The sequence below is a fragment of the Manihot esculenta genome, chromosome 12 (assembly GCF_001659605.2).
Source record: "Manihot esculenta cultivar AM560-2 chromosome 12, M.esculenta_v8, whole genome shotgun sequence".
Taxonomy (NCBI): Eukaryota; Viridiplantae; Streptophyta; class Magnoliopsida; order Malpighiales; family Euphorbiaceae; genus Manihot; species Manihot esculenta.
This window is the reverse complement of record NC_035172.2, coordinates 31904577-31920197: the sequence shown is the minus strand read 5'-3', so window position 1 is coordinate 31920197 and position 15621 is coordinate 31904577. Positions and strand designations below refer to the sequence as shown.

Here is a 15621-nt window from a genome sequence, read left to right as displayed (position 1 = left end):
TACATGATTGAAAAATAAAATAATATTTATATAATATAAAAATAAAAAATATTACATTTAAATAAAAATAATATCTTTATAAAAAAAAATTTAAATTTGATTATTTAATCATTTAACTTACCTATATAAATTTTAAGTGAAATAATTTTATAAAATGTTTTATTTTAAAAATTAAAAATTAAATTAAATTTGAACTCAATTTTAATATTAATTTTAATTTTAAAGAGGAGACCTGTAACCGACTACCTGATTTAAGACTTTGATCCAATCTACAAAATAAAACCAATTGACTGATCCAGTTGACGGTTTGAATCGAATCGATGCCAAGTCAACTCGAGGCTAGAGATGACAATTGGTACCAAACTGCAAAAATACCCTATTTAATTAATTATAAACTCAATTAATATTTTTAACATTTGAAATCGTGAAAAGTTGATTTAAAATTAGAACGTTAAAATTTTAATTAAATTATTTTAGTTATTCTAAATCTAATTATAATTATTCATACAACACTTAAATTCAATTAATTTTATATATTTTAATTAATAATTTATTTAAAAATATGTTTTTAATTAATAATTTTTAAATTAATATTTTATAAATTATTTATATAAAATTTGTCAAAACAATTATTTATATAAATAATATTTTTCAATATATAAATCTCAAATCAAATTCAGTTTAAATATTAATTTTAAATTTTAATTCATTCTAAATTTAATAATAAATTATTAAAACTTATTCTAATAAAATTTGAATTTAAGATAATAATAAAAAGCAGTCACAAATTTAATTTAATAATAAAATAAATGTGAGTAAATTTAAGAAGTATTAAGTTTTACTCTCCCATAATAAAGGGTATATCCGTGAGGAGGAATAATGTAAAATCTAGACCGTTATTAATGCTCTCACTTATTTCACGTTGGACTCACTGTTCCATCTCTCCCTTACCATTTATTTTTTGTACATCAACGCTCCATCCCCATCAAATTCTTTCATTTTTTTTTTCTTTTCTTTTAGCATTTACACTAATAAAATGAGTGATTTAATTTTTATAATATCAATCATTTAATTATGTACATAATTTTTTTTGGTTTTGATAAAAAATCCTGACAAATTTATATTTGAAAAAAAGCAGAGGACAATATTGTGGTAAGTAATAATTATTTGTTAGGCAAAGTGATGGAAATTAATGTAACTATGAAGCAATTGATTATGAATTTTCTCATCACAGTCAAAGAAAAGTGTGAAGTTTTCTACCAAGCTCGTTGGTAGTTGAATTTTAGGATGAAAAACTTGTACTCAATTCCCTCTTAATTTCAATTCTACAATTTCATAATCATTGGAATAACTATATATATATATATATATATAAATACTTAATTTTTTATAGAGAAATTAGAGATTTTTAATTTGAAAAATTACATGTATGAAATATAAAATTTTATTAGTAACTATAATATTTAAAAATCAATTTATAGAAAAAACTGAGATTTACTTTAATTAAAAAGAATGAAAGTAAAAAGAATTAATTAGGTAGGGTAGCAATAGTGAGCGTGAGTAAAAGAGTGGTGGGGCCAGATACACGCACTGTTGAATCAGTGTCACATGTCTGGCAGAGAGTAACTTCTGTTCCATTTATCCTTAGAAGACGTGGTGATGTCTCTCAACTTCTTCCCATTAAAAAATAAAAGTACCCATCTTTTCTGCCTCGTCACTATAAATAAATTCCCAATTCTATTTTGTTACTCATCTTCCACTATTGTTTAATGTCCCAATAAACATTATAATACTCCAAAAATATCTCATTTTTATAATTTTTTTTAAAAATTTAGCTATTTAATAAAAGCATTTACTACAAATTTAATAATATTATAATTAAAATAATTTTAAGAAATTAAATTTTAATTAGAAAAACTATAAAATGTAATTATAATAAAATTAAAAATATAGACTTCATTACTATTAACTCTCATTTAAATTTGTGACTAGTAGGGGTGTAAACGAATCGAGCCGAGCTGAGTTTTGAAGAGCTCAAACTTGGTTCGTTAAAATTTTTTCGAGCTCGAGCCGAATTCGAGCTTTACTCATATCGAACTCGAGTCGAGTATTAAGAAGCTCAAGCTTGCCTCGTTTAGCAAACGAGCTTAGACGAGTCGAGCTTTTATCGAACTGAGTCGAGCTTTTATCGAGCTGAGTCGAGCTTTTATCGAGTTAAGTCTCGAATAGTTCACGAGTAATTTAATTTATTTACATGTATACTGAGTTTTAGTTTAAAACTAAAATAATTTTAGTTAAATAAGTATATCTACAAATTAGCATTTAAACTTATAAAAATGAGTTTTTAAATCTTAATGATCCAAATATATACAAGTTTAAGAGTATAACTAAACTATATAGAGGTGAATTTTAAAAAATTTAGATTTAACTCATTAAAGAATATGCAGGGTTTGAGTTTATTTCTTTTATGATAGTAATTTCAGTTTGCTAAATGAGACTGTTCACGAGCCTATTCGCGAGCCTGTTCATGAAAGCTCAGAAACGAGCTGAATACTATGGAGCTCAAGCTTGGCTCGTTTACCAAACGAGTCTGAAAATTAAACTCGAGCTTGGCTCGTTTAGAAATCGAGTCGAGCTCGGTCGAGTTTTTATCGAATTGAACCTCGAATAGCTCACAAACGGTTTGGTTTATTTACCCCTAATGATATGAAAAGCTACCTTTTTAAATTAAGGTAAAAAATACATGTGGTTAGGCATATGCCTAATTTGTTTAGACAGAGACGAAGACCAAGAGATGGCGTGCTAAAAGAAAGTGATTATGTTTGTTTTTAATAATCATCTTTTCGCCATCTCATTATTCACTTTATAGATTTTCCTTCTAAACCACTTGATGTGCTTTTTAAAAAATATTGATGTATATCCAATTTGATTACTTCAATTATTAGGGATGATTTTTTATTATTAATAAAATAATTTTTTAGATTATGATAAATAAAATCTTTTGAGTTTTTTTTTTTTTTAAATTTCATTAAAACGTACTTACTGTAAAAATAATTCTGCTGATAAAAGTGAATAAAAAATTTATATTTTTTTATGAACGGCAAGAGAAATATTTTTAGATATTTGATTTCATTCTATCCTAATAGAATTAGTTTGGTTAATTATAATTGAATTTAAAATGAGTTAAAATTTAAAAAAATAATATTATTCGAATTAAATTTAAATGTTATTTATAATTTATTTATATAAATAATTAATTTACTATAAATATATATTTTATAATAATATTTATAATATTATTATATATTTTTACTTAAAAATTAAAAATTAAGTATTTTTTAAAAATATTAAATTTTTTAAATAAAAATCATTAATAAAAAATATTTTTTATATAAATTATTAGTTAAAAAAATAAATAAACGTATTCAAAATTTATTTATAATAATAATTAGATTTGAAATTAATTTAAATAATTTAAATTAATTTTTAATCGAAATTATATATTATTAATATAAATTGTGTTCCGATATATTTTTTATTTTTAAAAAATATTTTAATAAAAAAATAAAATTATTCAGAAATTAAAATTAAATAATATGAAAAATATGAAAGTTACATAAAAGTGAAAATCGAAAATAAATATATAAAAAATGGTAAAGTTCAAATCCGTTCTATTCAGAAAAAAAAGTTCAAATCCGTAGTTATTAAAATATTTTAAAATTTATAGATAAAAATTTAAATTAAATTCTTTTTACTTACTATTACATGTTTTCAAATTAATATAAATAAAAAAATATTTTTTCTTATTATTTATTTTCTATTTTTATTCTCTCTTTTATTTTTTATTTTACTTTTTTTATATATTTACTCACACAATTTATTAATTAATTATTATTTTATTTTAATAATGTAATTAATATTTTTACATTTTATTTTTAAATTAACTAAAAACTTTATTAATAATAAAAATATTAATTAGATACAATTTAATTTTAAACATTAATGAGTAATTTTTTAATATTAATTTAATTATTTTAAAGATAAAATTTTAGTATTTAAGCAATTGTATTAAGAATATTATTTATTAATTTATTTTAAATATATAATATTTTTATATTTAAAATAATAATATAAAATTTTATTAAGAAATTATTTATTAATTATTATTTTATTTTAAAGGTTAATGAATAAAATTTTCAAATAGTTATTTACATAATTTTATACATATTTATAATAACATTAATTTTAGATAATTATTATTTTATTCTGAAATAAAACTTTAATATTAAAAATTAAAAAATATTTTAAAACAATAAATTATCATAAAATAAAATAAAACATATATATTATATATATTTCTTTGACTTTATTAAAAAAAGATAATAAATTATTTAAAAATGATGTTATTTTTAATTTTTTTTAAATGGATTTTTAATTTTTTTTAATTAATACATAAGAACCATTGATTAAAAAAAATTATTCTTATCTTTATATATATATATTCTTTCTTAATAGCAGTAAAATTATAAGAATTATAAATAAAATAAATTTTAATTGTTAATTTTAAAATTTTAAATTAAGCTTTATTTTGTTTGTGAAGTTATGTCATTTACTAATTAATTTGATGACATTATAAAAAAATAAAATATTTATCAAAATCGAATTTATATAAATATATAGTAAATTTATATAAAATTTTATATATTTAGACAATAGTCTCAGTTTTGATAAGTATTTAAAAAAGAAATTAAATTTATAAAAAATAGCAACATTTTCCCGTTGAAAAAGGAGGAGAAAGTGGGGTTTGTCCTAACGATTTCAGCTGTTTGGTGTTTCCTTTTGTTTTTAAATCTTTTTCCTTGTAAAGTCAAACACTAAAACTTATTCCGATTTCCACACAAATTTTTCCGATTTCTTTTTTCATGTCATTTGATTTTTTGAGTAAAAAACAAAAAAAATTCAGTCACCAACTCATTGACATTTAATAAAGGTCTGATTTAATTTATTTTGTAATTATATTTTTTAAATAAGCATAAAATAGAATTACTGAATTATGAGAAGGTTCTTCTTTGATCTAAGTATTAATATCTTGTGATAAATGTAAGTTTAAAAATACAAAGTGCATCCTTAACTTGGTGGAAAGTTCATCCTTTGTCGACTCCCCCAACCCCTATTTTAAAAAAAAAAAAAATACAAAGTATAAGATAAAAAGAAAATAGGAAAAATAAAGAAGAGACAAACTATTAATTGTATGGTAAATGGACTGAGCTGGGCTTCATTTTCAAGTAGTGGTCCAGTGTCCAAGAGATTGACCCTAAGCTACCATGGCTTAAGCAACAGTAGACAGAACATGGGAGCCAACAAGCCAACATACTGTTGGGGTTGTATTAATCCCAAAGGAAAGGGCATACTGTTTAGCACAGGCGCCTGTGCTGTTGCATTGGTAGCCATCAAAATAGAAGCCCAAGTTTAATGATGGAAGACAACAATATCCAACTTTTGTAGATAGGCAGGTGGGACAACCACACGTTTGCCTTTGATGGAAGCTTTCCAAATATCAAAATCAATTGCAGCTGTGAATATGCTTTCTTCACAAACCTTGTCTTTTGGATTTTGCCTAATTGTCTGCTGATTTCTTCATTTTCCTACCTCACATATTTTAGCTTTTATTATGAATCAAAGTATATCAAGAATTTTCAATTCCAAAACCTATTGCCCCACCTCCTCAGGCTTTGTGTGTTCCTTGTCTGGTTATATACTCTCTTCAAAGCTCTATCCTTCTTTTCTTCCCTTAAAATTATTAAATTTTTTTTAGCTGCTTAACAATTCAAGACTTAGGGTTTTGCAAGGCTTGATCTACTTGTTAAGGTTGTTAGGAGATACTTTGAATATGTTTTTACCTAAAATAAACTCACACTCAACTTATTTCCATTTAGAAATTAGGATTTCAAAGGGGTAGCGACCCCTACCAACCTTCACGCCCGTCACTGGTTATCAGAAGCAAGAAAGAAAAACTCCAAATTATCATGGAAAATTCTTGCATGTAGGTGATGGAGGTAGGTAAAACTCTTGGTCTTATTAGCCAACCGCTGCTTTTGGTGGCCGATCCTCAAAAGAGATTAAGAAGCTAAAGTGTGCAACCATTCATCTCCTCTCAAGGCAAAATTGTTTACATCAAAACTTTACCAAGTATTAGGTAGCCAACGTCTATGTCTGAGACGAGCTGTACAGAGGCATGACTTGCAGGTGATTATCCTTGCAGCTGCATGATATACAATTATTATACATATTCATTCTGGTCCCTTGTGTTCCCCAAAGAGTGGAAGGACCTACAACTACGAGTATAGCGGTTCCCCAATAGGGTAAGGTCCCCCACAGGACTAATATCAGGCCAGGATCCTTGTGTACAAGCTTTAAACACGATAGAAAATTGGGGAGCCAATCCAAACCAAACTCTTGCATAGGTGCCTAATCAGATAGAATAGAAGATTAAAAGTCCCATTGTGGATTTGAGCTTATAAATGTTCTGGGTTCAGATTTTTCTTGTTCTAGAACTTGTGACCTACAAATAGACCTGGATTACTTAATCAAACCAACCATGTCCTAGACTTCAGTTGGACTGAGCTGTTTATGCTTTATGGTTCTTACCAAGCCAAGTTGCTGCTCTAATTCCCTCAGCTAGAAGCCTAGCTTTCCATGACGTTTTCCACCAACAGCCACATGCAAGATTAGTTGCAACAAACCAGTCCTATGATTATTAACAAGCAGGGTTGTTATTAATACCTAGGATTTGATCTGATCCATAAAGAATAGAGGGTCCAACCCTATGTTTGGTCAAGAGATTGGGCCTCAACTCCAGTTGATGAGCTTTTCCAATGGGCCTTCTTCTTACAAAATGGAAATCATATCAGCATGAACACTTCACTTCCACTGAAATTCATAATCATTAATCCATGCTAAGTATAGAGAGGTTAGGTGAATTAAAGGGTTCATGTTGACTTGTGAATAAAATGATTTGATATAATGCATGGCAGCAGCATCATTATTAATTGACTAATATTATATATAATTAATTAGTAAAAATAATTAATTTGTTAATTTGATTAATGATTTTATAATGGGCACCAAAATTGATATGATTAATTAGTAGATAAAATGATTAAATGAGGTTATGTTCATAATATTCATAATTAATTAACAAACCTGGCACAGACACATATATGGAATGGAAGCAACCTAAAAGTTTTGACCATCATTTCCCCAACAGCTACCTAAATCCATTTAGGAACATGCTAATTGCCGTATTAATTACATAATTAATTCAGATTCCCACTTAACAGATCAATTAATAAGGTTGACGTTATTTTTTAAAGTTTTGTTTGGCAACATAGTATTTAATATTTTGATCTGAATTAAAATAATAATATTTAGTGGTTGAATTTTATTTTTTATTTTTATTTTTTTATCTTTTAATTTTTTTATTTTAATTTTAATTAATAATTACTTTTTATAAAAATTATTTGAAAAATTTATAATTTAATTTTTGAGAATTACAATTATTAATAAGTCAATTCTTACATTTTTCAGAAACTTATTTAAATGTTGTTATCTTTTCTTTTCGTTAATAAAATAATTATTTCGTTTATTTTTAACATTAAAAATATAGTAAAAAATTAAATTATTCTGGTGTAATTAAATTACTTTCTCTTTTCCTACTCTCCTTCTTCTTTCATTCTTTCTCTTCTTTTTCTTCGATTTTTTTTCTTTAAAGAAGAAGAGGATGAGGCGATTTTCTTTTTCATCTTCATTATCATAATTTTTTTCTCTTTTTCTTATTTTTCTTATTTTTCTTCTTTTTGTTTAGGAAAGAAGAGATTATTTCGTTGATGAAAAAAATGATAAAAATATTTTAATAAATTTAAAAAAAGATAATGAAATTTTAATAAATTTTAAAAAATGTAAGGACTGATTCATTAATAATGACAATACCGAGAAATTAAATAAAAAATCTTATTTGAGGGTAAAATTAAAATTTAAAAATTTTCTCTTTCATCCCCAACTATTTTTAACTAAAACAAAATAAACAAGATAAAAATATTATTTCGTTGACAAAAAAAAAATATTTTAATAGATTCCTGCATTTTTTTAATAGATTTCTGAAAATGCAGGAATTGACTTCTTATTAATAATGACAATATCTAAATATTAAATATTAAGTTTCTTAAATTATTTTAATTTAATTATAACTATTAATACTTAATACATTTATAATTAATATTAAAAAATTTATTATATTATTTTATTAATTAAAAAAATAATTTTTATATTTTTAATAGTAAAAATTTATATAAAATTCAGATTTTAGATGTTAAAAAATATTAATAATGATTTTTTTGATAAAAATGATTATTATTATAAGAATAAATATTTATATTTAATTTAAAAATAATAAATAAATTAAATCAATTTAAATTTTATTATTAATTTATCAAATATAAAAGAGTCATATTACCCGAAAGTTAAAGTTTGATTTTTGAAATGGTTTTTATTTTTATTTTTTTATGAAAGAATTATACAATAACCTGTTGATGCTTTCATGTGAGTATAGAAACTTTCTTTCTTTCAAAAAAAAAAAAAAAATTGAGAGCGGAGAAAATTGTTTGAACCAAATCACATCAAATTGACCATCACAACTTATTCTACTTTATAAAATCTTTCTATAAATTGCTAATCTAGCAATCCTTCAAAATTCAAAAGGCATAAAATTTTGCTTTTTTCACCTAAAATGTCATGATTAGTGTTTTTAATCATCACACAGCTTACGTTAATTATAATATAATAAAATAAATATCAATCAGATTATTTTATAATCATAAAATAATTCAATTATAAATTTTAATAATCAATTATATAATATGTGTAAATGCACTCACAGATTTAGTATATTAGTAAGTAAATTTAAATAAATTTAAGAGATTTTAAATTTTACTCTTCTTATCTTCATTCGTTAGGTAAATTTTAAAATTAAGGAATTAAGAGAAATTACAAAAACAGAAAATGTTAAATTACATGAGAATCACGATATATGAAATAGAAGAAATGAGTGAGAGACGCAATCATGGGTTATTCTATTTCATAATGACTTAAAATATTTTTGAAGAACAAATCCGTACGCCTTTATCTAATTAAGGACACTCAGCTTTACCCACCCATCACTCCCCAACCTAACTCTGCATTCACCTTCTCTTTTCCTTTGCTGCTTTTATTATTATTATTATTATTATTATTATTTTTTAGGTTTTTTGCATGGAGAAATCAGGCACCGCCAAATTAATCAAGTCCAAAGAAAATAAAAACCATTTTCTACACCAGAAAAAGCTTGTGGAATTATTAAGTACGTCAAAATGTGTGTGCCCAACTCATGGGTTGTTGAGATTTTGTAATAACAACAAAGTGTTTGATGTTTTTCCAAGCTGTAGAGCAACTCACCAGCATAAAACTATAGCTGGGTACTACTGTCGTCAACCATCAAAACAACAGTATATTTGCCAACTCACTTAGCCATATTTTCTTCCCCCTCAACCATTTTTGTCTTACCAGACACCAAATCTTCAATGCATATGATATGGTAAAGATCATAAAGATCCTTTTGACCCTTATTTTCCCGCCCAAGATCATACCTTTTCTTTAGAAAAAACTAAAGCAAATTATAATAATGTTCTTCCATTCCAGTGAAAAACAAAAGGAGCTCCTTTTGCATAGAGTTAAATGAATAGCTAAAGCAAACTGTTAGCTATTCATTTTGATACGAGTAAATGCATTTTGTTTAATTATTATGTGCTTGTGTCTTAACTCTATCACATGTGAACACACAGAGTGAAGCATTTGACTGGTCATGGAAAACTGGAAATTCATATACGGACATGGAATAGCTTTTATTCCCAGCATCATTAACCTGTAGAGTTATTGGGCTGATAAAAAGAAATAACTTTGAATTATGGGCCATTGAATCATGCAACTGGGAATCCATTTTCCACCGCCACAGTCCATCCTCTCTCTCTCTCTGTCATTGATAGTCTTTTTATTGGCATGGAGTGTATTTTAGCTTTTGAGAAAGCAATGATAAGAAAAGGGAGTTTTGGTAATGATGATGTTATGTTCATGGAGAACAATAATGATTGATGAGATCAGCTAACATTATGGTCAAAGGCTCAAAGTAAAAGAGACCATTTCTGCTGTGTGTCCTGTACTTAAGAGAACCAAAATAAAGCTGAATCTAATTATGGATAGAGTTGTCATCCCATATTGCAAAAATCATTTCATAGACTTCAATCATAATTTGTCTTTCAAATTTTTCCCTCCACCATTACTTTGAAGATCTTCTTCATATAAGAGAATGCTAAAAAGGATAATGTTTTAAAAATTTCAGCTTCTTGTTCATGAAAAGTTGCTGCCTACAGCTTCATTAACCCTCCTTTTCTCACCAAATTTCTCAACTAACTAATTAAAGCAAAACCCACATAAAATCCAATCTCACTTTTCTATCTCTTGTTTTAGTTTTCTTCCCCATGGAAGAACCTTTTTTAACTTAATTACACTAGTCTATGCATCTGTCCAAGAAGCAAAAACTGGCAGCTGAGGCAAGGAGACTGCAGGCCTCAATTGGGCTGTTGGGATCCAGGAATTCATATTACTTGCTGGATTTGTTAATAACTTGGACGTCGCTGAGGGTGGCATTGCAAAGAGCATTGGCAGACGAGTTCTATCTGGGCTGCCTTCTCTCGAGCTACTTAAACTTGTTACCAATGAAGAAGCATTTGACAAGTGAGTTCCCATCTTGGTTGAGTCTTCTACTTCTTGCTGATGAACTGAACTCATGGAATCAATTCCTATCACGTTATCTGGGTTCAATGAGAAGATCTGAGTTTTGTAGTTATCCATAGCATTGGTTGCCTTTTGATCAATCTGCTGGGAGGATTGATAGAGAACCATTTTCCAGTCTGGCTCACTTTCATCGTTCTTCAGTGAAGGAATGGCTTCGCCAATGCCGTTTTGTGTTGAAGGATTGTGATTTATAGCCTCATTACCAGATCCTGTGTCTTTGTTTCTCCTTGCTAGCTCTCCAGCAAGAAGCGTATTGCTTGCCATGATTCGTTCAACATCGTACCTCGTTATATCAAAGTTGGTTACAGCATTAACCCCACGAAATTTTATAGCTGCTATGTCATAAGCTTCAGCTGCCTCCTCCTGGGTACCTGAAGTTTCAGAGAAATTAACAATCATGGCGATTGTTAGTGGGTCTATGGAGTATTAAACAAAGATTGCCTCAAAGATTGGCTTTTTAAAGTCGAAAAGCACTCGCTCTCATTACTTTTGTAATAACCTCAATAAACATGATTTGTAAAATATGAACACAACTTTAACCACAAAGAAAAAGAGTTGGCTTAAGAAACTCACTAAATGTTCCTAGATAAAGGTCTTTATTTCCAGCAACCCTTCCGATCCGAGCTTGCCATCTTCCATGTTGATGATGTCTGGAAAAAAATTGAGACAAGTAAACAAAGTTTCTTTTTTTAAGACAACAAACTTTAAATATGTTAAGTAAATTAAGGTTTATTAGATTAGACCTTGTTACTCCTCTGTACATGGAAGCTCCCCTGGAGAATCCACTGCTTTTCCTGCAGTGAAGTAAGCTCAAAGTCAAAGATTAGATTCTCTTTGGAAAAAAAAAACAAAAATGGTGTGAAGCATGCAGCATGAGACAATAAAGAGAGAGAAAAAAACAGATTTTTACCTTCTCAAATGAGCAACATACTCTTGTCTAGTCATGTTCTTCATTTCTTCAAGCTCTTTTTGATAATTTTCCAACTGGCAAAACACCATCACCACAAATTGCATTTTAATAATCAATATTGAACAAAAAGAAAAATATTTCTCCGTAAGTTATTGGACTACAAAAAGAGGGTAAAATCATTACAGGGAAGTTGATATGAGTAGAGGGACCCCAATACTTGAGAGCAGCTAGATCATAAGCTCTTGCAGCTTTTTCTTCCATATCATAGCCCCCTGAAAATTATATTTTGGATTTAATGAACACTGTATTTGACAGCACCAAAAAGAAAAAAAAACACTTGATATTGCTTACCCAGATAAACTGAGAATCATCATTGGTTCAATGGCATCCCCAAGAAAGCCAAAGAAATAATAGAAAGTCAGCCATAAATATAGAATGAGTTGGGTTTAAAATAAAATAAATTAAAAGGAAAAATTACAAAGGAGGATATATTCTGTTTGCTAACCTTGTCTTCCTTTTCTGCTTTGTCCTTCTTTCTTGCAACTATTGTCCCATAAATGAGCTTCATATCTCCCAGTCCATCTGTGCCTGTTCAACAGAAATTCAATACAAAGAAATACAGAGTTTTCAAAGAAGAGAATAGAAGCAAGGGGACAAAAACAAGATTGTTTGATACTAAGAAGCAGAGAAAGAGCAGAGCAAAAAAAAACTAATGTGTAAAGAAAAGCTTTATGTTTTAAAAAATTGGTCTGAGAAACAGAAACAGGGAGCACCATAGATGAATATTTCAAGTACTAACCTTGTGACACCTCTATACTGAGAAGTTCTCTGCCCAAATGTATCAATGGATTTCCTATGAACAATTTGCTTCTGATCCACCTTATCAGGCCCTCTTTTCTTGGTTTCCATGGCTGCACAGTCGGTTCCAGCATGTGAGATTTGTTGAGAACCAGTAACACAGCTTGATTGGGAGCCAGGACTCATAGACAAGCTCAAAGACTGCAAATCTCCATAAGCCATTGCACTAATAGCTCCAGATTCACCTCCATTTTCACCCATGCAACTTATCATCTTCTGCTGGTCCATTGCATGGTTACTTGTGTAGTTCCTTGAAACCCAATTCCTCATTCCCTTTATCCCATCATCTCCAACTGTTGGAAGCTGAAGATTGCAATCTGAAGCCTGCTGAGTCTCTTTGGGCTCCTCTCCTACAAACATTTCATAGCTTTTAAAGTTAGTATCATAATATGGGTATTGCTGGACTTGAATCTGGTGATGTTGTTGGTGCCTGCTGGGGTTTTGCTGAAGATGGTTTAAGCAATTTTGGTTGTTGGGCTGATGTTCTGAGTCTTGGTGATAATACATACTGTCCAAGCTAAGAGCCATAGCTTCTCTATCATTGGTTTCATAGTGATGGGTCCCCATTGTTGCACCACCAAAGAAGTCCTCCAGTTTTGGAGTTGAAGATGTTACCATTGTTGCTTCACATAAAAAAGTCAAAGACAGAAAAGTCCAGAAGTTTGAGAATAAAAATTTGCCCAAAAACACAAAATAAAACCCCCAAAAAGAAGCAAGAGCTAACCTTTAAGCTGTGATCTGGTTAGAGCTTCCATTAAACAAAGAGACCCATCAGACTTCAATGGCATTACTGGCAAGGTAGAGTAACAGCCACCATTTTCACCTTCAACATCAAATAAATTTCCATAGCTGAGGTGTGAATGTGATTGGGAGTGAAAAAGGCTTGCTGAGATTGCAGTAGGAACAGAAGAAGTTGCAGACTGAGCTTGGTAATGGTGATTAGAAGCAGAAGGAACCTCCATTTGCATGTGGGGAGAGAGGGAGAAGCCTAACCAGTGAGTATTATTGTTGCTATGATCATCATTGTTCATGGACTTCATCTCTTTTTCTAGCTTAGCAGAGATTCTTTGGTATGTTTTGTGTTTCTCTTGAGGCAAGGCAACTCAATCATTGGGGACAAATAAACTAATCATAGGCCAACATATATTTCTCTCTCTATGCTCCACTCCATTTTCTGAACTTTCTTTTTTTTTTAAAAAACCCTTTTGTTCTCTAGCTGCAGAAATGGATTGGATCAAATCCAACCACTCATCTAAAAAACAAATCCAACTCCTGCAACTGAATCTAAATGGTTTGTTTCTCTCTCTGAAAAGATTTCTAAAGAGAACAAAGCAAGTTCCTTTAAACTAAACAAAAAGAATGAGTTCCAGCAAGCAATGCTGGGCATCCTTCCTGCATTCCATAGGGATCTGTGTCTGAGAAAGACCTCTTCTCTTTTGCTTTACTACCCTCTTCTGCTCTGTCTTTTGCCTTTCCTTTATTTAAAAATTAAGACCCCTTCCCCTCTCCTCTTCAAAACTTAAACTCTAATTAAACATACAATATCCATTATATACACACACAAAAGTAGCAGCACTAGACTTAACACATCAGAGAAAGAGAAATCTCATTATCAAGTGGATAGGACTGCTGAGTGCACTGCTAAACCCAACAGTTAAAACCAAGTCTCTATCTACATTCCCTCATAGTTTATTGAATTCAACTGTTGCTTTTTTATTTAGGGGAATAAATAAATTTTTTTTAATAAGTGCATGCACCTTATTGACCTTTCATAAAAATCAGCAGAGGTAACATGGGGTTTCCTTGCTTAAATGAATCTCAGGCTTCAAGGGATCTCGCAGGCGAGGGAAGCGTCCATCTGGTCACTTCAAAATTAGCACACAGCGTCTGTACTGGGTCTATCAACTCTAGGGGTTTTGCATCTGCCACCATCTACCTCTTCACCATGCCCGATTCTAAATCAAACAATAAGCTGTTGGCTTTTAATAATTTGGGTCATTCAATTCTAATATTGAGGAAAATTCATTTAAAAACTCTTAAAATTATAGTTTTAAGGCTTGAATTTTACCATTTTGATTCAGTGTCACCCTCTCCATCTGGACTCTACGACAAGAAATAACACTATTTTTTTTTTTCACTGCAAGTTTTGACGAGTCTGCACATTTTCTCCACTGCCTTTTCCTTGTCCTACTCTTACAATGCAAGTTGTCTTTGCAGAGGCTAAACCAACCAATCCATGCACAGGACTAATTAAAAAAAAAATGAAGACATTTGAAATGAAAATTTCAATATCTTTATTATTATGTGAAAATGTTTGGCTGTATTTATTTATTTTATCAGATTGATTATTTGAAAATATTGAAAAGTTAGATGAAATTGGTAGTTGCATAGAACATAAGAATTGTAAAAGAATCCTTGATAATGTTAGTTCATTTCTAGGAAGAGAATTGAATACATATATTATGTACTATAACAAACTTCCATTTTGAACTCAATGCACGTACTTGGAATGCATGCCCTCTTTAATGAATAATATATTGGACACGATACCATCAGCTACCATTATTAACATTATTCGATTCAAATAAAAAAAATCGAATCGAATTAATTCAAAATTTTAGTTTGATTTTTTATTTATTTTAATTTGATTTGATTTTTATTTTTAAAAATTTTAATTATTTCTATTCTTTTTGATTTTGATTAAAAAAATTGATAAATCGAACTGATTAATAATAATAGTATATTATTTTTAATAATATAGAAAAATTAAATCATAATTAATATTGAAATATTTCAATTAAATTTTAAAATACATGTAAAAAATAAAAAATTCATTAAAAAGTCCAACCGATTAAACTGAACTAAATCGAATCGAATTAAATCGATTTCATTGAAATTGATTTCTACTCAAAATCAGTTTGATTTTTAAAATACTACAATTTTAATTCTCAATTTATTCGGTTTAATTT

The 15621-nt window shown here is 28.4% G+C and overlaps 1 protein-coding gene across 3 annotated transcripts; it reads right to left on the bottom strand.

Moving 5' to 3' along the window:
• Positions 1–10389: 10389 nt before the first annotated feature.
• On the bottom strand, positions 10390–14336 carry LOC110627460 (AP2-like ethylene-responsive transcription factor ANT). 3 transcript variants are annotated; one of them, XM_021773772.2, is made up of 9 exons: positions 13377–14314; positions 12594–13275; positions 12300–12382; positions 12146–12154; positions 11978–12066; positions 11795–11868; positions 11628–11678; positions 11458–11534; positions 10390–11255 (listed from the first exon to the last, which is right to left on the bottom strand). In XM_021773772.2, the coding sequence occupies exons 1-9, from the start codon at positions 13690–13692 to the stop codon at positions 10603–10605; spliced, it is 2034 nt and encodes a 677-aa protein (XP_021629464.1). In that variant the 5' UTR covers positions 13693–14314; the 3' UTR covers positions 10390–10602. The 3 variants fall into 3 exon arrangements, with proteins under 3 accessions (XP_021629464.1, XP_021629463.1, XP_043805067.1); XM_021773771.2 differs by having other exon boundaries at positions 11458–11678; positions 13377–14336; XM_043949132.1 differs by lacking the exon at positions 12146–12154 and having other exon boundaries at positions 13377–14317.
• Between the last annotated feature and the right edge of the window lie 1285 nt (positions 14337–15621).

Coding starts and splice junctions, on each gene's coding strand:
- LOC110627460 (XM_021773771.2), bottom strand. CDS start 13,692: ATGAAGTCCATGAACAATGATGATCATAGCAACAATAATACTCACTGG. Junction 13,276..13,376: donor AACCAGATCACAGCTTAAAG/GTTAGCTCTTGC, acceptor TTTTATGTGAAG/CAACAATGGTAACATCTTCA. Junction 11,869..11,977: donor CTACTCATATCAACTTCCCT/GTAATGATTTTA, acceptor GTGTTTTGCCAG/TTGGAAAATTATCAAAAAGA.